Source organism: Ammospiza caudacuta, chromosome 2 (assembly GCF_027887145.1).
Source record: "Ammospiza caudacuta isolate bAmmCau1 chromosome 2, bAmmCau1.pri, whole genome shotgun sequence".
Taxonomy (NCBI): domain Eukaryota; kingdom Metazoa; phylum Chordata; class Aves; order Passeriformes; family Passerellidae; genus Ammospiza; species Ammospiza caudacuta.
The window spans coordinates 112074910-112101195 of record NC_080594.1 but is presented as its reverse complement, the minus strand read 5'-3'; the positions used below and the strand labels follow the sequence as shown (position 1 = coordinate 112101195).

General features: G+C 39.7%; 1 protein-coding gene across 1 annotated transcript in view; it reads left to right on the top strand.

The window, feature by feature from the left end:
- Window positions 1–7523, top strand: part of CFAP47 (cilia and flagella associated protein 47) — a 261632-nt gene extending 254109 nt beyond the window's left edge. Inside the window, exon 64 of the mRNA XM_058800177.1 lies at window positions 7302–7523. Coding sequence (XP_058656160.1) covers window positions 7302–7523 — 222 coding nt within the window. The remainder of the gene's footprint in view (window positions 1–7301) is intronic.
- Window positions 7524–26286: the final 18763 nt, after the last annotated feature.

The following is a 26286-nucleotide window of genomic DNA, read 5'->3' as shown; positions in this document are numbered from 1 at the left end:
ATATATTGGCTGAGGCTCTGAGCTATTTTTAGAAATGTTGAAGAAGTTTCTTTTCTTTTGCAGTGCCTCTCTTCTGCTGCTGCTGTAATAAAGGATTACAGTGCTCTTGCTTTAAAATGTCTTTTGCATTTTCAAGGGTAAAGTCATACTCCAAACACTAAAGTATTTTTATTATTAAATTCTTTGAGTATCAGATTTGTAATTTTTGTGTGTTTCAATGAACAGTGATAATTAAGCTGTAAAGTAGTAGAGATAGGAGAGTAAGTTCTTTTGTTTATGTTCATCATTACAATTGTGTTGTAAAGGAAAATGGGAGCTTAGGATTATGGAGGAAGATCCTACAGTCATCTTTTTCTCATTTGTTTTTAAATTTTAATCCCAAATATTGTATGTACAATTTTTTTGTTATATTATCCTGCTGAAAACCCAATGCTGAGAAGCTAATTAGCATTAACCTATATGTACCAGTCTGTCTCTACCAGAACTTAGTGTGTATATTTTACTAACTGAATGCATATATATATATATATATAATTGAAATCATGTTGACTAGTTTACATTTCTGCACACAAATCAAGTACTTCGTGGGATATGGTATGAATTCTTTGAGAATTCAATGAATTCTTTAATATTCACGAATACTTACAATGGATTTTATTAATGGCACGAAACCTTAATTACTTTGCTGAAGCAGTTAAAGCTCTTTAACCATCATTAAAACTTCTGTTCTCAGTCAACTACATCTCAAAACAATTGAAGTTAGATAATTATTTAAATAGCTGCTAGGAACCTTAATTTTGCAGAAGTGACATAGAAAATTACTTTAAAATTTTATGTAGATCAAAGAATGAGCTATTACAAAAAGGCAGTAAGGAAAATAATCATGCTTGTTTCTTTGAAAAAGCTTGTAGCTTTGAATGAGGACATCAAATCTTAATTGAGCTACAGGTGAGAAACAGTGAGGCTGTGCCTGAACAGCATTTTTAAATAGCTATTTTTCTATAATCAAACTTCTAAATTTAGAATTGCCTTTATAAACAGTGCAGTTCTGAATGGAAAAAAATAAAAATATTATCGCTAATGATGAGCAAGTGAAGAGAGCACACTAGCACTCTACTTAGATGAGCTGTAAAGTGTTGTGAGGACAGAAGGGACTCCTGAGCCCCAGTGACATCCCAGAGCTGTGGTGTGCCAGTGAGGCTGAACAGAAGTGACAGAGCTGAGGGATGTCCAGGTGCAGCTGGGGCTGGAATCACTGCCAGGCACAAGGTGGAGCAGCCAGGAGGATGGGAATCCTTGGCAAAGGGAATGTTCCTGTAGGCTTGCAGTTAATTTCCTTTCACAGTGCTGAATCCAGCTGGAGACCTGAGCAATTGCTTTGTAATTCATGTGTGAGACTTCTGAGATATTCTAAAGCAGGAGGCACACACAATAAGTCTTAAATGATAAAATAGGTGTCAGAGTGAACCAGATTGCAGGTAACATTATCAAGCCCTCCAGAAGTCAGGCTTGTGCACCTTTATTACTGAATAATCACTAACTTAGCCTATGGAAGATAGCATATCAAAACAATTTGTCACGCTGCTCTGCAAATAAATAATGCAGTGTGCCAGCCACAGTACCCAGGTGTGGCTTCTCCAAACCTGTCTATGCAAACCTGCATATCTTAACAGCAAACAGTTCTGTTACATATTCAGCAGCTTGCTGAAGCTGCCTTGTTCCTGGTGGATTTCCTAATTACCATAGTTCAATGTTGTTTTAAGTTTTATCTCTTGAAAAAAATGAGCAAGGAAAAATGTAACTAACTGACTAGAATAATTTAAGTAGTTTCCTATTAAATAAGATACATGTTGGTGCTGGCTTGAGTTGTAGGGTTAGAAACAGAGTGCAGAATCAGTACTCAACATTTTGGATTCACAAGCATGAGGAAAGGTTACTTTGCTTATTGAGACTTACAGTTCTAATAATGGAAAAAGGTGATATTAATGTGAGAACCATTGCTGTAAAAGTGTACTGAGAACACTGTCAGTCCTGGAGGATTTTGATTATATAATGTCTGAGCAATGCTGTGAAACACCTAATATTTGAAGTACAGAAACCAATTAGGTATATTTTAATTATATTTGAAAGTGTTCTTTAAGCTAAGAAAATTTTTCTTAAGCATCCTCTTTATTAGAAATTGATCAGAGCCTAGATGTGCATTTGTCTGCTTGTGGGAGGTGGTTTTTATTGCTTTGGGTTTTTTTCCCCTTCTTTCCTTCACTTATCATTGTCTTGATCCATGAATTTTCTTACCTTTACTCTTCCTTTACAAAGTTCACATAAAGGTTTGCTTTAATTTCATTCTGTATAGACTGATGGTAATTGGTCATGTTTTTTGTTTGTATAACAAAATCTTGCAGTATAAATCAATGGCCAGGAAACATTTGGTGTAATACCTGTAATTTTCTCTGGTTTTACTTTTTTAGGAAGGCTTGTGAATTGTATTTAGATTTTTTTGAGTTAACAGTATTTGGAAGCTAACTGGCATACAATATTCCTTGAAATTCCTGATCCTTGCTCCCAATCCACTTTCCTAACAGGTTGCTTTGGCAATTATTTACCATGTACTTCAATAGCACTTCCAGCCTACAACCATGGATAATGTGTGGTTTGCAAATTATTCCTCTGAATCATGATCCCTCAGTAAAAATGGGTTGGATACCAAACAAATAGACTTTTATATAAATTATTTGGTGACTGTTACCAGTATTGGCTGAATAATTTGCTTCATGAACATTACTCCGTCAGCCATCAAGATGATTGAATGACTTGAATAACTTACATTATGTGATAAGAAGTGGCAGTTTATGTCTCATTTTTAATTGTTAAAAACATTTTTCAGAGAGATTTAGCTCAGTACATGGCCATTACTCCAGTCAGGTGACCCAAATTGTTATTCTCTTCACGTTTTGATTCAGGAATACTGAGGTTTTGAAAAAAGAAAGTCATTCATTTCAACAAGAAATCCTCCCTCAGATTGTCAAGGACATTCAGAATATGCTCTGGTCTTTCTTCTTAAATTGTGTGTGAAATAGGCCTAGATATGCATCACAGGGAGCCTGGATTCTGAACTACCTATGTTTATATCAGATATAACTGAGATTCTCTTCTAATTCTGTTCTAGTCATAGAACAGATTGCAGTGGATTTGATATTTTCATCTTTAGACTTTGTTACTTGAGCTAGAGTTGGAATTATTCCAAATTTGATATAATAAACTGCATTGGCTTAAAAATAGGAAGAAGTGTTCCTCTGATTTGGAAATTTTTGGCCTGCTTTTGAGGCAAGTAAATACTACTTGTAAATCAAATATTCTATCATAATTCTATGGTCATATGTGGATGGCCTTTGAAAGTCTCTCTTCTTCCTCTCCACCATTCCAGGAAAGTCTAAAACTGTGATGATCTGTGTTTTCCTTTGCTGTGATGTGTCTGGCCTGGAAACCCAAAGCAGCAGCTTTGAGGCACTTGCATGAATTTTGAAGATAGATTTGCTCTTGCTGCAGTTTTCATATTGGTTAGAATAATTACTGGAATTAAACTTTACAGATTATCCCCCCAAAAAATTACTTACAGCTTGAGCAACTAATATTGTACTCTTGAAAATTAAGTATTGTAGTAAAAGAGACATTTATGGTTGCCTAAAGTTTACTGAAAAGTACTTAAATCTAGGTTGCCTTGAAAATTAATAAATTCTGGGTGGTTCTAACGCTAAACAAAGAACCCCAAATTATGCTGACAATTACAGTGACTTTTCCATGTGTGTGACACTTGTTTTCCTTTAGCAGAAAATGCTGAGCTTACCTTACACAACATCAGTTTTTTCATTTAATGTGTAGATAAATTTTTCCTCAATGCTTGTTTCTAGTAGTGTTGGATGATGGCATGTGATTTACAATAGGTGAACTATCATAGTTCAAGATGAGATATTAGGGTGGAGTTGCAACGTCTTTTACTATAGAACACCTGACACAGCAACAGAATAGGCGGCTTTTTTCAACAAGTCAAGCCATAACCCTTTTTTTTTCCACTGGATGCACAATCCAGGATATTTCTATGGCAAACAGGAAATTAACATAAGGTTATTACTACCAGGAAGTCTGTATCTATTGTTTGATGCTGATGATAAGTGAAGTTGAGAGATAGAACAGTCCACCATTTTTGTTTAAATCACACTAATTCTATGGACTAATTCTAATTACTAATTCCATGGACAGTCAAGTCACAATATGTGAGGATTTAATGAACAAAAATAGTTTTTTAGTAATTTGCTACTAGGTTTAAATCATTGGCTGAAACACCTTTCATATCTTTTTAACTGACCTTGAAATAATCCATGAGACTTTCACAGTGAGTATGACACTGAGGTTAAATTACCTTTAAACTAAATCGTTCATCTACTTTATTAAAGAAAGATAAACTATTTAATTTTGTACTGAAGTTAATGAATGAATGAGCTCATTTTGGAGAGCTACTTCTTTTAAATGACAGCTTTACTTTTGGACATAAAACTGGTTCATGTCACACCTGCTTTTGCTGGTTGTTACCTTTACAAACAGTAGAGTTACTACTTCATTTCACAGTATTATATAAGGTTGCGAATAAAGATTAGTTAATCTGCCTGTTTTACACAGAATAATATTAAATTTAAATTTAAATTTTGCTTTTAGTAGGATAATAATAAAAATTTTGAAGAACTAAGCATGCATGGTGAAATATCTACTGAGTTCTCATTTACTAATCTTACTGGAATAAGGCAAGTCATTCAGCAGACAGCATGTAAAATCAGTACTGCCCATTTTCAAGTAGAGGTTTCTTTAAGAATACACAGCAAAAACCCCATAGTTATTATTTCAACATTGGTGCAGAAAAGTATAATTCAGTACCCAAAATGCTGGTTAAAACTACAATTAGAGATTGATATGATGATGGCATTTAGGAGCTGTAAGTATATGCAGTATTTCTATGAAATAATGTAAATGTTCTATAAGTGCACAGCAGAGAACAAAGCCTGAGCCAAAGAGTTTATGGTTTAATGTTCTGAAACTTTTTGTTGTTGAGTATCTGTATTATAAATTCAAAACTGCTTGCAATGATACCCCTTAAATATAATATAAATTATCACTGAACAGGGTAACAATAGGAATGGTAGGAAGAAGCATATGAAACATAACAAAGATAAACATAATAGATTCAGACTTTTTCAGAGGCAAGTATAAAACTGATGTAACAAAACTTAGTAAAGTCAAGAAACAATTTATCATTATTTTTCCCTCTTCTGAATGTTGCTATAAATATGGGATGCTTCCACAGAAGGTTGGAGGTGGAGAAGGTTCACTGCTCATCTCTGTGGCTTTTGTAGTGCTTTACCTAGACTACAATTAAATGACAAAATGCAAAGAATAACAAGACAAATATACACACTGTGCTTAGGAGGTGGTTGATAGCATTTATGGCGTGTGAAAATCAGTCACAATTTCTGTGGGTATTGTGGCACCTCTCTACAGGCCGGATCTGGCTGGGGTACTGCCGTGCCCAGCAGCAGAGCAGGAACACAGAGCTCACACTGGAATGAACACATTGGTCACAAATGCAGCCATGTGGGAAGCTGGACTGCCAACTGAGGAAAAGACTCATGAGCTTTGAGGGTTGACTGTAGAACTGTTTTCCTGAGCAATCTGAAGGCACATCACCTTTCTGACCTTTTGTTTCCTTAGATGAGGAATGACACTCTTAGGTGTAATGTTTCTATCTGCAATGGATTGTTCTAAGGATTAAGTTTTAAATGGGTGATGAATTCCATGAAGTGCAACTCCTCCTGTAAAGATAAAACTGGAAGCAGCAGAGAAAGGTGACCCTATGAGCTGTGCCCCTGTTGTTCAGCACAGCAGAGAGCACCAAAATCCTGCTCTGGAACCACAGCCAGCACAGCTGTGTGACTGCACTGCTGTGTCCTGGGAAAGACAGACCTTGGGAATTTGGAAATACCACTCATTTCTTGTGACTTCCCTGCCCTGAAACTGCAAAGTCAGTCTGCTATGTTCTGTGTAAATGCCAAATTTCACTTGTATGAATATATTTTCATAGACTTATACATGCCATATTTTTACTCAGTCTTCCTCTATTGGTTTTATCTCAGAAGGAGAAAGAAAAGCCCAAATGTAAAACCTGAGATTTTTCAGTCACTAGGTGTGAGGGAATTGATGACAGTCCATGCCTAAAGTGGGCATGCAATGCTTTGTCCTTTTGCACAGTACAAAGCTGGGCATAATGACACATAATTTGAGATTCTATACTATCTTTTGGGTTTGTAATATTTCTGTTGTTAGTTTGTAGTTTTGGAATTTGTTTTAAAGAAAAGGATAATAGAAAACTAAAACCCAGAAATACCCCTTTTTCCAGATGTAAAGACAGGAAGGTGCTAGAAATTTAGAATAAAGACCTGCTTTCAAAAATTAAAGTGATCTGTTATGAAAGGAAAAGTATTGGAAGATCTGCAAAAATTACACATGAATTTTAACAATCAAATTTTTTTTCAGGACAGAAATGAAGCATGGGAGGTAGACAGCAGTATGCCCTAATATTCATAGAAAAAAAAGGCCTTAAGCATGGATAGATGGGATTTGTAGTAAGAATAAGGACCATGTACTCAGGAAGAATCAAGTATTCAAGCATTACAAGACATGACATGGAAACATATGTTCCATTCCTAGAGACCAGTTATAAACTGAGAGCAAATGAAGAGTGTCATTTTCAATCCACATAAATATGCCTCAAACCAGAGATTCCAACATGAAGCTTCAATTCTCTTGTGCGTGCTCTGAATCCTTTTGTCTTAGTTTTGTTCATTGTTTTAATGTGAAAATCCCACCATTTGATATTACCATTTTTACAGATAGCAGAGCAGCAAGTGAATCCTGCTGTACAAACTTGAGGCATTTATGTTGTAGTAAGGAACAGTCACCTTTGAAAAACATGCAGAGCTCTTTGAAAAACATATAGACCTCTGGGATTTTAAATAAAAAAGGAATTTTAGATCAGCCAGGGAAGGTAAATTTCTCATCTTTGTTGTGCCTGTTCCTGAATAAAGCTGAATGTGATTTCAGTTCTTTGTTCCAGGAGGGCAATTCTCATTCTTTGTTAATCCAGTGCATTACATAGAAAAGGACAAATATCTTTTAAATCAGCGTTGCATCTTAAATCACTGATGAATTTACAAGGTATTTGATCACTGATAATTTTTTCTGTTCATTATTTTCAGACACAATCAATGCAGTGGACATATATAATCAATGGACTTCCTCCACAGACTGAACCACCCACAGTGGCAGCCAAAGTGGTTTGCACCAGCAGCTACAGAGGATCGTTCACAGTCCGGCAGCGCAACTTCGTACGTGAAAACCTGAAACTTAAAACCACTGGGGCATCCTCACCTATCAAAGGAGCACCTTTGGTCCTTAGGAATAGACAGAAAAAGTTATAATCTGTTAATTTTTGGTAAGAGAACAAATAAATTCTGCAGATAAAAAAACCATGCAGTTTGTTAATTTTTTTTAAACAGATGTGGTATGCATTGATTGTATGTTCTGTATGGAAGATTCAGAGCACTGGAGCCCTAGTAATAGTCCTGTTTTTCTATAAGGGATTTTGGATGCCTAACAATTTATTTATGTCATGCAGATGTCATCAAGTTCAGAGGAAAAGCTTTAGGTTTAAAAAAATTATATCCGAAGACTGGGCAACTCAAACTAATGCTTTGCTTTCTGAAGGATGTTGGTTTAATAAGACTGTAAGAGGAAGTTTCAGTGAACTTTCTGTGTGATGTTCAGCGCATCACATCCATGCAAACCAAGCAAGAAAAAAAAAATCTGTGTTCTCCTCCACAAGAAAATTCTTACCTTTTCTTGGTTTGGAAAAGTTAATTAATTAGGATATCTTTGCTGTGTATAAAATAACAATCTTGTTTTATTCATCCCATAACATTTCAAATCTTTGATCATTAAACATAGCACAGAAATGAAATAAAATGTCCTGCTGCAATAATTTTATGTCAGGTATATTTTATAGAGTGCTTTAGAATATTAACATATAGAAGGCTATGAGAATTCAGTGAGGAATGAAGACAGATTTTCCATTTTTTCCTAGAATAATCAAATCAGAGGTGCCATTCCTAGTGTCTTTCTATTTCCATTCTTTAGATGGGAGTTCAGGCTTTCTCTGCTCATGATATAATGTGGAAACGTAGATCTATGCAGACATGCTTTGTAAGATCATTGGATGGATAACTCCTGACTCCTTTCTTCGAGATAATTTTTCCTGATTTTACTAACAGAACATAAATTGTATTTTGTGCCTTTATTTTGATGGCAAAATGTACTTTGACAAAAAGATGGCTTGGCACAGACTAAGTCCCTTCTTGGCTCCAGAACGAGCATCAGTGCTCAGGAATGGGGAGCCTGAGAACAACCTATGTAGGTCAGAGCAGATGAGCACCAATAAAACCCTTTTACTGCAATGTGCTTGAGGATTTTGTTTATGCCACACATTTTTAGGGAAGCTGTTACAGAAAATGTTGGGAGCACATAAAACAGCAATGGTGCTGTTTAATACCTTTTCTAAATGCAGGGTGCCCCATTTTGGTCAGAAACCAGGTAATCTGAAGTGAGAATAAAATCAGCTTTATAAATTCAGTGGACAGCACTGGAAAGATGCTGTCCATACTGATATCTCTAGAAGACATTGAGAAAGAAGCTGTTGTAATATTTATCTTAAATGCTGCTGAGACCACAAATGCAGCTGGGTTTCATAGAAAGGCTCTATTGCATATATAAATGAAGTAAGTGTTTATCTGACCGTAAGAAATCAGAATTCATGGACCAGCAATGGTTTCACATCTAATGATTCGTGTTCAGGGAATATTTCATTGACTGCATGTTTTTGTAAAAGCATTTTGATGCTTGTTTCACTCATTTAAAGTTATGCTTTCCTATTTAAAATGGCACTTTTTTGCAAGATGCACAAAATTTTCTAATTCTCCCAGAAATGGATTAGCAGGTGGTGTAGAGGTGAACCCCTTAAAAATTACATGGTGCTCACTCCAGAAATGTTATGCCTGATTTACTTGCCTGCACTTGCTGCTGTATGTATTAGATTTCAAATTCTGTCATACATCTAAACATTTTAAACATCCATGGGAAAATGTGCAATAAAATAGTACCAGAGGGGTGTTTTCAAAGGAACCATTTATATTATCTATTTTAAAAGGGATGAATGCATAATCTGTGCTTGCAGGACAGAATTATGGGGTTTTATTCAATGTGTACAAAGTCACTTCTGAGCTGTGCAAGATATGCCATTGTCAATTGAATTTGGACCTAATAGTAAAAATGTATTTTTTTAATTTCTTACAGTTTAAACAGAACTACGCATATTTTTTCTGATATGAAGAATACACTTGCAAAGATGATTCAAAGAAAGACATTATTAGCTGTGTGGTTGTAACATACACAGTGTTTTACATAATATCTGCATGCATTTATGGCTTATAGTGACTGTATAAACTATTGAAAATAAATTCATTTTTGCTGCTTAGCTTGATAATTTGCACTTCCATTGCTGAGGTGACTGTATTATTTGTAATGCAAGGACTAATTCCAAGTATATCTCTTAAAACCAGTTTCTAAGCAGCAGCACTGGAAGATTTCCAGAATGATAACTTCCATTCATCACTTGCTTCCTCCTTTTTAATAGAATTACTGAGCCATTTTTAAAATATTAGTGTTTAAACTCCTGGAAGGAAAGGTCTCACATGGGAAAAGATTACAAAATGCTGGTTTTTTATTTTTTACTTACAGATTTCACTTCAAAGCTTTTGGACCCACCATTAAATATGAGCTTCAGAAGAGCTGGGCAAGCTCACCATCCCTCTACCCCCTAAAAATGCAGAGGAATTCGGCTCTTGTAGATAGAACTAAACACAATTGCTGCACTCAGGGCTCAGGTCTGGAAAAAAGCAGCCCAAATAATTTAGCTTTGAATTAATTCTGAATTACTATTCATTATCATAATCTTAAAGGGCAGTGGGAGAGAATGAACACAGCCTCAAGTCATGGCTTTTGAAGATGCTCTCACAATGATTTCTGTGCCCTCATGCCACATCAGAACAGCCACTATCAGAAACTGGTAGGAAAAAACCCCAAAACTTTGTTTCTCCACATTAGAGTGCCCATCAGGATCCTTTTGAAAAGGATGAAAACAGGAGTTATTCCCTTCACATTAATCTGTGTAGGCACAGCAGAATCTCAGGGAAATGAGGTACTGTTTAATACTGTAATTAATAGTAATTTCTCAATTGAAAATTAGTGATTGAAAATTACTTCTACTGACCCCATTTATATGTTTTGATTTATAGAAATGCCTAATTCATAAAGCACAATAAGTTTTTCAAAGTCAATATGGCATTTATGGCCAAATGTTTTAATCATATTCTTACATGCCACACATGAGTCAGCTGTGCATCTCTTGTGTGGCATGGCAGAAATGCTGGTTGTCCAACCAGTGCAGTCACCATGTGTTATTTATATTTCTTCCTCCCTTCTTTCTCTATGCCTCACTATAATGATCCATCTATCAGAGTAATTAAAACAAGGACTAAAACCTTACGAGGCAAGATTATTGTGTAGCACAGAACTTGTTACTTTGGGAATGAGGTCTACATTTAAATTTGTTAAAATGCAGTGGAGCTTTTGCAGCTGTTGAGCTCCTGGTTTTATGTGACACGTCCAGTAGTGGGGACAATCTGCCCTGGGGGGCTGCAGGATTGTACAGTCAGAGCAACGGCTTCAAAGCAGAACAATCGACCTTCTAATTGTTTGATGTTTGGCTGAGCTTTATTTGGCACATTGCACACAGGAGAATGACACCAGGGTAATGTGGAGATGTCTTTAGCATGGCTGCCATTAGCAGCTCAGCTTGGAGAGGGTTTTGCACACATTTCGGTAATGCTTGTTCTACTCATGTCTGGCTCACCTTGGTATCGATGACACTCGAAGGCTGCTTTATACCTGAACTCTCTCACAAGATATAAAAAGGTTTGGGAGTATCAAAACTGCCCATCAAAAATAATAGGAGCCAAACATTAACTCCTGTGCCAGTGCAGGTTTTGTGTGAGTCAGGAGAATGGGGAGATAAAGGCTGCTTTGAGCACAGGAGGTAATGATGATCAGGTGAAGAGCCCACGGGGGGCACAGTGCCCCCATCCATTCCTGCTGCAGGGAAAGGGATTCTTTCCATGCAGCTCTTTGGGAATGAAGCCAGGTTAGCAGAGGACAGAATGCTGAAACAACAAGGCTCTTTGGTGAAATACCATGGCAGCAGCCAAATCTGAGCAAGCACTTTTTCCTCTTTGATCACAAACCCAAACTAGCAGAAGATATAGAAAGTTCTGACTCACCCTGCACATAGCAAACACTGGAGAAAGAATTGCTGTATATTAATAGATATTCCTAGGAGGAAGGCTTAATATTTAGAATAAGAGAGAAAATCCCTGGCTTTGCCTTACTATTTATTTGCTTGTGAAGTGTTTCATAATTTTATTTCTCCCTGCAGTGACTGCTCATTCTAAAATAAATGACTGAACAGTGCTTTACTGCTGACACAGATCACAGTTTGTTGCTAATGGAATGTTAACTGCTTTTTAAGTAACTCTGAATAAACCTACTGATCCATAGAAGATTCATCTGAAAAGGAATCCAATTCATCTACCAGCTTTTCTGCTGCCACTGTCATGAAACATATTTTTCTACAGTTTACTTTACTGCAGTTATTGTACTATTGGTAGTGTCAGATTTCCTGCAGAAGGATATTTTACATTTTGAGACCATGGCATGATGCCAGTGTGGTGAAGTCATGGCAGGAATTGATGCCAAGGTCACTGCACAGAAATGTGTCTAAAAATCACTGCTTGGTGGCTGGGGAACTAAAGACATGGGGCAAGGACAGTCTTTGACCTTTTATTTCCCTCATTATTCGATTATTAACTTCCTTTCTGCAGAGTGCCCAGCTTCTCCTGGTAAAAAATTAAATAAAGCTTTCAGTGGAAAGCCTGGCAACTCACTGCTCGTCCCACCATAGCAGGACACAGCAGATGCCAACAAACCAGTCTGGCACAAGTCGTAAGTGACAAAATAAAATCAGAGGTATCAAGAAGGGTGAGGCAACAAAGCAAAATCCTTCCACTTATTAAATGGATGGTGCTGATATTCATCAGATGAGATCCAATTTACCAATCTGTACAAGAACTGAAGGCCCAGTTTTCCCATTCCCTGGAACAGATATCCAGGGTGCCTTTGCTGTAGCCCACATTGGCCTGATATTGGCAGTGTGAGGTGGGAAGGATGGCTGTCTCCTTCAGTCTTCAGTGTTTTCATCAATGTAATACTGAAGTGCAAAATATACATTGCAAATCAATAAAATCTGCAATTGTAATTAAAAAAAAAAAAAAACCCAAACAAAAAAACCCCAAAAAACCCCAAACAAAACAAAAAAAAATGCATAAGAAACAATTTCCTCCACTCACACAACCAAAAGCCTCTCTAACAGGAAAAAACAGATTATAATTTTGAAGAAACTAGCCTATGAAAAGAAAGATTCCTGATGATCTGTTAATAAACAGACTTCAGGGTGAGATGTGAAACTTCCACATTCTTTGATGATTATAGAATGCATTTTTCTAATATTGTTTAGGTTTAATTATCACAGAATCACAGAACAGTTTGGGTTGGAAGGGACATTTAAAGGTCATCTGATCCCCTTTGATGAACAGGGACATCTTCAACCAGATCACTTTGCTCACAGTCCCATTTAACCTGACCTGGAATGTTTCCAGATACAGTCATCTGCCACCCCTCTGGACAGCCTGTTCTGGTGTTTCAGCACCCTTTTTGTAAAAGATTTCTTCCCTTAATCTAGTCTAAATCTCTTTTAGTTCAAAACCATTACCCTTTGTCCTACTGCAACAGGCCCTATTAAAAAGTCTGTCTCCATCTTTCATCTAAGAGTGCCCTTTAAGTACTGGAAGGCTTCAGTAAGGTCTCCCTGGAGCTTTTTCCATGTGGAACAACCCCAGCTCCTCAGCCTTTCTGTACCTGAGAAATGTTTCATTCCTCAGCCTTTCTGTACCTGAGAAATGTTTCATTCCTCTCATTGTTTCTGTGGCCCTTTTCCAGACTCACACCACAGGGCTGTCTCTCCTGAGGACTCCAGAGCTGGACAATTGCTCAATTCCCCCATAAATATCCTGACTGATACCTGGGATACAGCATTTAGTGTCCTGGGGGCTGCTGTCAGCAATCTGAAACATTTTTGACTGTTTAACATCCATAGAGAAAACAAATCCAAACCCATCATGTTAAAAAATTTTACTGCCAGCACATTAACTCCATTTAGGAATAGTGCTCTGCAGTGTGTGGTGTATTACAGAGTTAACAAATATACATCTAAAGTAAGAACAAAATAGTGATTATTTCTGTTCCTTGATATGTAAAATAAATGTGTATTTGAGTAACTCTGCACTTGGAAAGTCAACCTGAATGTGCAGGCAGTCAGGTGTGTGCTTCTGAGTTCAGAGCATACCTGTGAGTATTGGGTTAAATACACGGTAAATATGTGAATAGCACTGACTCAGCAGCCTTGCATTGCTCCTGGCATTTAAATGTACTGTTGCATTTAAATGTAAAACTTTTGACTTCAAAATGCTTTTCTGAGCCATGCAGCCACTGGCTAGCATTAACTGGTACTTTCATTCCATTTATTATTGCCTTATTTCTGCCCTAGTATTTGCTATTTAAAAAATAAGTAAACAAACAACAACAATAAAAGGAAAAAAAAAAGGCAACACCAAACCAAAACAAGGCTACCCTGCCTAGGTGTGAGTGTTCTTGTGCTCAGCTAACAGTCATTCATTTTGAAGCTGCTCCTATAGAACCTGAATTTAAATTACACAGAGGAGATAGTGTGAAGGGGATACAGAAAGAAGCAAGCTCACAGCTACAAAATTAAATCCTCATTGTAAAGAAATCCTATTGTATAGAAATATTTCCTAAGGAAACTTCCTTTCCTTTAGAGAACAATATCTAGATACAGGGGCTGTGATCACTGCCATATGAGGAATTAATTGCTAGATGACATGTCCCTGTACTGAAACACAAATCAGCTGCAGGAACATTGGATTAGCTCATTAAAAAATGTCATTAATTAGGGGTCCAACATCTGTAAGAGCTGTTGGGTCATTTGCAGGTCACAGAAGTGAAAGTGCTCGAGTTCCATGGTGGGAGGGGGCTGGAATTGGGATCCCCCCCATGCTCCTCCCTTGGACCACTGGGGACAAAAGGCTGCACTGGAGCTTCCTGCAGTTCCCTCCCCTCGAGCTGGGAGGCTTCAGCTGCCAAGATCAGCTGCAGTGTTGAAGGCAGAGCTCTGCTGCTGAAAGTGAGAGGGAACAGCTGGGGGATATTGCCACTGGGGGTCCCATGGCTTTAAATATAATCAGTTCATGGTCTGATATAATCCTTATCTTAACTTTCAGAGCAGGCTGCAAATTATCTCTGCACCTTTCCCCAGGTTTGTATTAAAAGGAATAAATTACAAAGAGGAAATTTGCATTTAGCTTACTTAGCTTGCTCATGATAGCTGATAGCGAATTGTGATGTTGCTCTTGGAAGATTTTACGCATCATCTAGTGCATTGAAAATGATGGTTGGGTGCAGTTCCTATCACTTTTCAAAATGTAAAAGAAAATAAATTACTTGATTATTAACAGAGAGGATAAACAACCAAATCAGATAGGTAGATTATGGGTGTCTGAATTAATGAATTAAAAGCATCATGAAGAAGAAAAAGCATGAATGTAAGGGCCTCACTACAATTATTTGGGAAGAAAAGAAGTTTGTAAATGAGGAATAGTTCCACCTTAAAGAAAGTAGGACAAGTCAACTGGTACAGAAAGCAGATGAGGTTATGGGGGATTATTTAAACTGGAAACAGGAGGAAAAGATTCAGCAGGTGTTGAGGAACACTTGAGCCAGTCACAGACATCTGCCAGGACTGTCAACCCTATGACAAGTGTCTCTGTCACAATGTGAGAAGTATGAAAAATTATGGTAAAACTAGGGAAAGAAACAGTGTCCCAGCAGTCCATCAATTAAAATCAGCCAAAGAAATTGTCCAACAATAAAAAGAAATAAGTGCCAAACATTTCAAATAGAACTGATAGAAACAAAATAAAAACTGTATCACCAAGGAACATTACCTTGAGAGGAGCATTGTATTCCTGGCTGTAAAGCAGAGAATACAGAATATTCCTTAACTGCAGTGCAATGCCATGGCAGTTCCATAGAAATAGATTGAGAGAGTGTTTGGTGGGGAGGAGAGCCAGGAAGGATGAAGGGGCAAGAACCAATGGCTCCCAAGAGGGAAAGCACATTAACAGCGTGACACCACCAGCTGCTGGCCCAAAGGAAACCACACTGCATTCACAGTGTTGAAGAGATGCAATTAAAAGAACAAATGCTCTCCTCCCCATTAAATCAAACACACCTGTATCTGATAAACTTCTATCAATGTCTTTGATGGACTGTTGACAGTCAGGGTGTTAAAAAGAAATCAGTCTCCAGCAAAATTCCACTACATTTGGTTAATTTGCAGTAAGTATACAACATAATTAAAGCCCATATCACCATAAATTTAGCAGGCCATATCTTAGCACACTATATAACTATGACTATGAAAAGTAGTTCAAGATGAGTGAAAATGTGCCATTCTTAGTATAATCTGAAGGTAACATTAAAAAAAAAACAAACCTGGTGTTGAACTCATGAGCAGATAATGATCATCATTTAAATAAGTGAAAAAACAGAAATTTCCACTCTGCAATGTTCAGTAAACCTGAAGAAGCCACAGAGCTTTCTCCCCAGAAAGCCACCACAGCACTGACACTAATACCTCCTTCCATCCCTCCCTGCTCTCCTTTATAAATGTCACATGGATCTAAACATTAGCATGTAAATACACCAACTCTGACATATTGCTTTTCTTCTTCCCAAGGCAGAAACATCTCTTTGAGGAAGATGCACAGGGAAATAGAAAGTTAACCAATAGTTTCCAATCTCACCCAAGTCCAACCAGCAGTGATGGTGTGGGGCTGGTGAGGTGATACAGCCCCAGCCTTGGGCTGGAGGAATACAAGGAGCTGCTCTGACTGGATGATGAAGAGTTTGGCCTTCCATGGGAAAAACATTCAGGGTTATAAATTTGGGAACCCAGTAGCTGTTGCAATCCAAAATCAAACAACTCCAAAACATCTGGCATTGATTATGTGGCTTCCAGTTAATTGCTCCAGTAACTAATTAATGTGCCCAGTGGAGATGATCATCAGCTGTGGGTGCTGGAGTTATCTTGTAGTAATTTCTGCCTGGGGGAGGTGTGCAGATCACAGGTATGGTTTCACACTAGAGGAAAGAAATGAAACCACCTTGGAGATGGTCAGAATTCAGTACCCAGATTTCTGTAGGATTTGATGGGTGATTCACTTTTCAGTGTCACGTAAGAAAAAATAATGCCATATCCTCATGTAATTTAATTATAAAATAAATTTTCCTGAATAGCAGGTAAATAACTACTGACACTAAGAGTAGAGACATCCCCTTTGCAAGTGGTTTAATTTTCTCTTACCAACAGGTGCTTAATATTTTGACTGTTAGGTCCAAATAATGCAATGTTTACTAACACATTTATTCTTATTAGAAGGTCAAACAAAGCCAAAGAAGCATTTCAGCTTTGGAAAAGTGATATTACATTTTGCTTGTTGGTAAAACCTTTGGCAACACAGCCTATTACGTTTAAAGAAGGGACCTGGACAACACCTGATTTTTGCTGCTGGGAAAAGCACTGGGTCACGTGTAGGGCCATGTTGATCAGCTCTTCTGGCAAACTAGATATGTTTCCAAGCATCTAAAATACAATTCAGCTTGCAAACTAACCAGCAACACAGAAAAACACAGGTCTGAGTAGGGAGATTTAACAGGTGTCTGCCCACTTTCCCCCTCACAATCCCTGAACAATTTCCATTTTTAAAGGATTGAAATTTTAAATTAAGAAAGCAAAACCAAACTAGGCTTCTGAAGAGGTTGAGGAAAAAAGTGGAAGAGTTTTGAGAATAGGGAGGCAGAAAAGGGTTGTGCATATATGGTTTTTTTCCTACAAAACCCCAGTGAGGCTGCTGTGGAGTAATTTGGTTATGTACAAGCTGGGCTGCAACTGCTGAGCTCAAATGACTGTGTGTGACTGGCTAACACCTGACTGCAAATGGGAAACCTGTAAAAACTGGAGCTCAGGGGACAGGAAGAACCATTATCTTTATGAAGTAACTGTAAAAAAACTTTATTTTATGCAGTGTCACCATTACTCTATGTAGAGGGGTTTCACACTAAAAGCTGAGAAGAGCCCATAAACCATGGAGAATTACAGAATGATTTAGGTTGGAGTCATTAACCCAACACTGCCAAGTCCACCACTAAACCTTGTCTGTGAGTGCCACACCCACAGGTCTCTGAAACACCTCTAGGCAGGGTAAATCAACTGCCCAGGTGCAGCCTGTTGGGATGATTTATTATCCTTTTTGGTGAAGAAATTTTCCCAAGTATCTAATCTGAGCCTTCCTTGACACAACTCAGGAAGTAAAAAGCATGACATGGCAAATGCTGATTGAGAGTTTGGTTGGCTGGGCAATGTGGAGTGAGTCCTTGGGGTGGGAGTTCTGCTGAAACGGGGAGTGAGTACCTGATATCCTCTCTCCTGCTGTCTTCAGGAAAATTGGATTTCATGTCACAGATGCCCTTTTCATCATCAATTTCTCCTTATCAGAAAAAAACCTGCAAGCCCCTGTGTTTCAGTTAACTGCCTGATTGTGAAGGAGATAAATGGGGTAGAGCTGGAAGCTCTTCCTCTTCAGTCCCTGCTAAGTGGCACTTAAAGTGAAGCAGAGAAAGAACTGCTGTGAGGATCCCTTTGGGTGTCAAGGCAGACATGTGGGAAGCTGGTAAAAATGACACAGCTCTTATGACTTAGCATGTCTGACTTATGGCCCCACACTTGTTTATTGCCTACGGACTGAGAGTCCTGGGCAGTGCAGGATCAGTCTTGTTTTTTTCTCCAAGAAGTGGCCTGACAGCTACAGGCTGAGATTAGGCACTGGAGGAACCAACATGCAAACACTGGGGGATTAATGGCCAATGAATTATGGCCATATGGACAGGACAGATTATTATTTTTTTTTTTTGGTGATTGAAATCCTGTGGACATGTGTGAGAGTAAGCAGCCACCAAGAGCTTGTCACTTTGCACCATGCAGCTGCATTTCAGTGGCAGATGGGGCAATCTGCACTGGTAATTTACCACCAGCTGAGACCCTCATCTTTCTGGCACATCTTTGCATGAGTCTTTATTCAGGGTTGAACTAGGATCATGGACACTGTGGCTTTCAAAGTTCAAGGCAAAGATGTGCTCTGAAATGCACCCAAAACTCCTAGATTTGAAGCCATGGTGGCCACACCAATTTTAATAGCTGAGCAGCCCCTCCATATATACTCTAGATATAACAGGTAGTGATATAGTTAAGTGTTCATGGGGGCAGCTGATCCTAATACATTGGTGATGAGAGGTTTCTAACAGGGCATGTGTGTCACTGAGATAATTGGGTGTCTGGGACCATTCCCTTCCCAGGGAAGCCACAAGGAGTCATCTCTAAGCTCTGAGCAAGGCATCTTTCCTCTGCATTTGGTACTTCTCCTACTTAATAAGAAAGAGAAATAGCTCAAGTTTCACCTTATAGGTCTTCCATGAGGACGACTGAGAGACAGGAAGAACTCTTTTTTGAGATTATTGCAACAAGTCATTGAATAAAATTGTGATTTATGCTTAGTTATTGAAATGCTTAACACTTAAATCTCTCTAGTTTTTGTACACAGGCCATGAAGCAGCCAGAATACACAAATGCAGTGAGCACTCCCTGCAGTGCTACAAGGATTTTGGGTGTCAGGGCTCGATGTTTTGGCATAAATTGGCCACTGACTGCTGTCTGCTGCAGGCTGTTCCCTACCAAGCACAGAAGACACCCCATCTAGATGAGCTCTCCTGCAAAGGCAGCTGGGCACAGCCAGGAAGGGAGAGATTTTGGTGCTTCACTCTGACAGCCAACCTAAGGCAAGCTCTCCACACCTCTGGGCTGGATCCCTGAACAGCAAAGGCATCTGCATTCAAATGATGGCCACTTGGCCCAGCTCTTAAACAGCCATGGAATACAATTACGAGGAGAAGTGAATGCTGCTTTGATGTCCGGACTAGAGAAATGTGCTTCCCTGCTCTGTGCTGTGAGGTTTCTGAAGGGTGGAGGCCATTGCCTTGCCAGCCTCTTGCTTGGCCACAGCGTCTCAGCTCTTTTGGCTGAGATGAATTTTGTTATTACAGATATCTCTAAAAAGCTACCCATCTTCATAACCCAGCATGTTCTGCTTTTGCTTCTGCCTTTTAAACAGCAGAACTTAACCCATCTCCAAAGGAGTAGGATAGGTGGGTTTGCATGGATGGAGGAGACCCCTGCTAAGCCTGTCCCCTCCTCCTGGCTGGCAGAACTCATGGGCAGAGCAGAGCTGCTGCCAGAGCTGGGGTACCACGAGAGATGTCCCAAGCCAGGAGCAGAGCTGTGCTCGTGGAGCTGAGCATGCCCTGCCTGCAGGCTGAGCTGTGACACTGGGGGATGCTGCTGCTGTCCTTGTGAGCCCAGCCCTCAGCACTGTGCAGGACTGTGACGGTGCTCACAGGGGCCCACCTGTGAACAGGATGAGAGAAGAGATGAGGATCTGACTCCGTGTTTCAGAAGGCTGATTTATTATTTTATGATATATATTATATTAAAACTGTACTAAAAGAATAGAATTTCAGGATTTCATCAGAAGGCTAGCTAAGAATAGAAAAAGAAAGAATGATAAGAAAGATTCTGTCTCAGACAGAGAGTCTGAGCCAGCTGACTGTGATTGGCCATTAATTAGAAACAACCAACACGGGCCAATCACAGATGCACCTGTTGCATTCCACAGCAGCAGATAACCATTGTTTGCATTTTGTTCCTGAGGCCTCTCAGCTTCTCAGGAGAAAAAATCCTAAGGAAAAGATTTTTCAGAAAATATCACGGCTACACAGGATATCTGGCAGCACGGGGACAGTTGCTTTCCTGGGGTGTGCCCAAATTCACACAGTCAGACCCACCCCGCCCAAGGGGTCAGGGCCTCTTTTCTGAGCCATTTCTGCCTGCTGCAGAGCAGGGGATTGCCATGCCCAGCTCTCACCTGTGGATGTTGTGCTGTGGGTGGGTACCCACATTCCCAACCCCAAAGCCAGTGTTGGTGCCAGGCTGGCTCTGCTCCAGGGGGATGGGAGGGGATGGGGGTTCAGAGAAGCTGGTGCAGAGCCAGTGTGAGCCAAACTGCTGCAGTGAATTAGCAGAGCTGAGCCTCAAAGGCAGTGCCTGTGCAGAGCTGCAGGGTTAGGATGTGACCTGCCCACTCCATCCCTGCATCCTGCTCTGAAATTACAAACTTGAGCTCCACAACAACCACAGCTGTACCTTTCTCTCTGAACAGGCACAGGCTTTTTCACCTCAGGCAGTTCAGGAACAGTGAAAGTGAAAAGATATAGATAAAATACTATTAAAAATAAAGAATAGCTGCCCCTGGCATTTTTATTGCACTTTTTATCTGAGAATGTGTGCAGCGCAATTAAGATCACGGGTTCAAACACCCCAGTTCACAGCAACTGCAATTGGAGTCAATCACAGATGACACCCTAGTTGCTAATACCAAGCTTTTTCTGCTGAGCCTGTCTACTGTCTCTGCTAAAGGCTGGTTTGAGCCACACTTCAAAATATTTATGTTATTCTTACTGCGTAAATAAACAGCTTGAGACTCTCGCTGCAAAACCCTTCACTAGCATTGGCATTCATGAAAGAACAAGCAAAACACAGACAGAGCTCCATCCTTGGCCCATCAGCATGCTGAGCAGGCCATCCATCAGGTGTGCCTGTGCACTGCAGTCATTACTCAATGAGCAAAAGCATTTGCAGAAAAATCCATGACACCCACCCTATGGCACTGACAGTACCCCAGGGGGTTTAGCACCTCCCGGGCTGCACCTCTCATTTAGAAGTGATGAGTTTCAGTGGCTGTGGCAGGGCAGTGGAGGGTGACACCCCTGCTCCTTGGGGTGGACAGGCTGTGCTCCTGAGGGCACTTCAGAAACCTGCAAGTGTCCCTTCTAAGGAAGTGCATAAAATAACTGTGGCTGTCTCAGTGATAAAAGGGTCCCATTCACACATTGAAGTTGTGATACTCCAGAACTGTATCTGAGTGTAGAATTCCAGCCCCAAACCTGCTCCTCCTGTGTGAGATCCTGCTCAGGGCTCACAGCAGAGCTGCCTCCCCTTCCCCACACTGCATTCCTGACTTGGCTTCTCCCAAAGCCTCCTGCTGTGTTCTCATGCCCAACACTGGCAGATTAATTGACAGCCTGCTGCTATTTTTACCCTGTAGCTTCTTTACTCAGCTGTCTCAATCAGCTGCTGCTTAGATTTTCCTCTCTCTGCCTGCAGAACAGCAGGCTGGAGCCTTTCAACTCTTGCTCCTGTTTCCCCCTCTTCTTCAAGACAAAGATCCACATTAAATTCTGTCTCTCTCCATTGTCACAGACTTCTTTTCATTAAAATCCTTTATTTAGGATTTTTTCCTCCTGAGAAGCCTCAGGAACAAAGTATAAACAATGATTATCTGCTGCTGTGGAATGAAACAGGTGGATCTGTGATTGGCCCATTTTGAATGTTTATAATCAATGGCTAATCAAAGCCAGCTGGCTCGGACAGAGTGTGAGACAGCTGCTTTTGTTATCATTTTCTTTTCTATTCTTAGCTAGCCTTCTGAGGAGAACCTTTTATTCTATTCTTTTAGTACAGTTTTAATGTAATATATATCATAAAATAATAAATCAGCCTTCTGTATAAGGAGTCAACATTCTCGTCTCTTCCCTCACCTGAAAACCCCTGTGAACACCATCACACTCCATCCCAAACTTCCAGCAACCAAGGCTTGACACATTTGTCTTCTATCTCTCTTCCATTCTGCCTGTGACAGAAAATGCCAGTTTGTAATCCCCACTCACACCCCAAGCCAAGACGCAGAGAGGAGCACGCCCTCCTTTCTGAAGATGCCAGCTAAGAACCTTAAATATCCAAGGGAAGGGAGTGATTCAGCAGTCACAGCAGGTCTCAGTAACAGATGGCAGAGCAGACAAGCTTGCTCATGTTTGCTTGCACAGCAAGGCCTTTTGTGGCAGTCTTTGGAGGGGCTGCTTCCCCTGAACAGCGATTTTATGGCTGGCAGGACAACGCTGCAACGAGAGCAGGTCCTTTGTGCATAGATCTTTACAACACCCACAGCTGCCTGCAAGTGGTTTTCACACTTCTAGCTTATTTTGAGTGGGTAAACATGCTTTTGACGAAAATTCTTCCTGTCAAGAAAATGTAATTTAGTTGTTCCCACCATTGTGCTCCATAATATTTAATTGCTAAGGCTCTTTTCTCAGGCCACACTTAAAATCAAGCTGTTTCAAAACAAAATGCTCGTTTGCAGATATGTATTTTAAACAATGGTTTAATGTCCTCCATCAGACAAGCCATTAATAGAACTGAGAAGTCAGTGGTGTCTCCTTTTCTTTCTTTAAAGAAACAAAAGAAACAGAAAATTAGTTTGCAGAGGCTCTAGGCAACAATAAAAATAGCTTTTGGAAGCAGAACAATGACACACAAGTTGTGTGATTAGGAGTAAGGTGTAGGATTAGTGGTTTTCTTGTAAGGTTGTGACTGCTAGATCACCACAGATCCCCATTGTATCACCTAGATTAGTAAGCAAGAATGAAATACTTCAGTAGCTCTGAAAATAATGGTTTCTTTCAGGTACACAGCTGGTGCTAACTCTGACCTTTGTCCTGCCCAAAGATCTCTGTTCCAATTTCTCTGTCCTTCCCCCCTGTGCAAACACCACTGCCCTTAATTCTGCAGCCCTGCACAGCACACAAGGTGACCTTGTGCATGTAAAACTCCTTACAGACTCTCATTGCAAATCTCATCCTCCACCAGTGTCTAAAAATGAAAGTTCCTTTAATAACTGATATCTCACCCACAGGATAATGTTCCAGGCCTTCCCTTCCACATGCCATTGCAGTTATGCTGCAGGCATATCCACAGGCTAAACACTTCCAACCTGAAACCAGGCAGGTCATTTTCTTCTAATCTGGGATGCTAAAGGTTGTTTCTGTCTCATTGTGGTTACACACCTGCTGCTACAATCTTGTGAAAGATTTGATAAATGCCAGACTGCTCTGTAACGTGGAATTCCTCTTGGGCCATGTTACAGAAAGAGAGGTTTGAGTTGCTCCAGCTCCATGTTGCAGAGCTCTAATCTTCCTGACTTGTTCTAATGATATTTTTTGCCCATATTGATCTATGTTAACTGAAATTTTAAGAACAAATATCAGCAGGTAAATTGGAATTTATGGTTCCTATTTAAAATCATACATGGCTTTCTTCTATGCATATGGAACGCACATTTTCTAAGTGACACAACTTCACTGCTTTACAAACAAGCGTTTTTAGGATTGTCTGAAGGGCTTACTGTTCAATGACCCATGAATATAAAGAAAAGGTCAGTTTGAAATGTCTGGCCACCTTTAAAAATACCCTATCTTTGGAGGCAAGGAAAAAAAACAGATCAGAAAATGATATTAGGAAGCCCTTGAAGACTTTATTAATCATCTGATGTACAGTTTTAGGGAGAAGGATTCATTTAAATACATTGATTATAAATATCTAACTTTGAGGTCAGGTTGACTTAGTCAACAAAACATAAGCCACTCTTTACATCTGTGTAGAGCAGAACAAATTCAGTTTATAAGAGTGACAGATGCCTCTTTTGGAGGACAGAGGGGGAATGAGACCATGTGTTAGGGTTAGGTTTTCGGGCTGAGATGAAAAGGACATGACCCTTGCCACATTGCCTTGGCCCAACCCTGCATGCATCCCACTCAAGGTAGGATTTGGATGACATTCCAAGATACAGAAAGACAAAATTTTAGTGTTGAACACTTTCACCTTTCTAATTTCCCTTAAAATGAGCAGTTCACCACTGTGAACGTCTTGGGGCAGTACACAGGAGTCACAGGCAGAGTTTTGTGCAAGCAATTATGTGTGTGAACACTGGGATCAGTTTACATGCACAAAAGAGTGTTGTAACCTTCCCTAGGGTCTTTTCCTTGGGAAAAAATATCTTAATGGGGTGCTGTTCTGTTCCAGACACTCACTCCTGTGTGCATAGACCAAACATGGAAAATCTGACCACTAAAACGAGTCTGTGCCAGAAAATTAGGAGTCTGTGAAAAAAAAGGGAGCTGCAATTCTCAGTAGTTTGCAGTCTTTACTACAGCAGTTGCAGTGGATGACAGCTGCAATGTTTGAGAAATACAGCCTGACAAAAATTACTGCATTTTCCAGGGGTGACATGAGACATAAAGCTGATAAATAATCCTGTAGGAATCTACTGCCTGTTGTGTTTTACTGCTACTATGAAACAATATTATTCAATAAAATTAAAAGGCAGGGCTATTAATTTAGAAGGTAGTGTGTTGATAGAGCTTACATTGATAATAATCAACCCAAAAATCTGTATTCAAAACCCTTTGAATGAACCTTTGTAATTAGTCACCATGACTATCTCTCACGTGGGTTCTGCTAGCTTAACCAATGTATTTAGGTGACCTCTTCTATTAAAAGGTTTCCAACAAAACAATAGACTTTCAGAGGCAACCAAAGAGTTTAGAAGCAAAGACACTTTTTTCACAACACAAGAGCTGGTCATATAACTGCATGAAATCAAAATTTAAAAAAAAATAATTTTGCATAGCCATGAACATAAAAGAATAATAAATCTCTATTTGAACAGCCACCAGAGGCTGCTAGAGACCTAACCTTACACCCATTGCCCTCCCCTTTATTATGAGTTTGTTGGTCTCCCTTGCAGTGTTACTTGTCTACACCAGCCAGCAGGTCTGTAGTGTCCCTTTTTCCTATGTGACAACTGGATTCAGAGTTAACTAGCCATGCTTTTCTGCAATAGCCCTTAAACTTTCTCAGAAATGAATGTGAAATGTGGATTAAATTCTGCTTTGAACAATGTCAGTTAAAACTTAGCAGGTCTAAGTGTGTGCAGCAAAGAAGACACTGAAGTCCTTTGGCTATATCATTATTTTTAAATCCTATGTTAAAGTGTGCACGATATTTTACCAAGGAGATAAAATTTCTACCCCAAAGACCTTGCAGTCTGACAAGATCTAAAAGGACAGAGGTACAGTGGCTACAGGCTAAAGGACTTATTTGTTGAAGGTGCATGATGATGCTAGAAAATGTAACATATTATTAAATGTTCTCCAGTCCTCTGCTGTGACTCTGAAACCCTCTGGCATTTGAGGCTGTGGAGCTACAAATGCTGTTGTGACTGGGAGGGGTATTGGGGATTATGGCTATAGCAGGGTTGCCTTTTTTCCTCTTTCCCTCTATTCTTGCTCACATTCCTAAATCCCATATTCAAATGGATGAAGCGTCCTCTCAGGTTAATGTGAAGTCACCCACATTTCAGATAAGGAGGTCCAAGACCTTGGTCTGTCATGGCAGCAGGACAAACAAGGCTGTCCCAGCCCCAACAAACACTTCTTGGTTTGGGCAAAGTTTACTGTAGCTTAAGGGCTTCCAAGAAAACTAATCTGAGGAATGCAAGCAAAGGGTGGGTGGCCTCTGTGCTTGTGCCATGGTGTAGAAAGACCAATAGAGAGGAGGCTGAATGGGGGATTGTCCTGGTTTAGGGCAAATTTGTTAAAGAATCTGCAAAGGAGGGCCCCTCCAGAAAGCAAAACCCACACAGTCCATCCCCGCAACCAGTTCAGGAAAAAATTTCCTTGGAGAGAGGTGGAAAGAGCCTGTTTATTTCAGGCACAGCACCCCCCAGCACACAAAATGAACAATACCCGATGACGCCGCTCTGAGAAAGATGACAAATTCAGAAAGTCTCTTTCGGGGGTGGTTGCTCTGTTCTCAGTCCC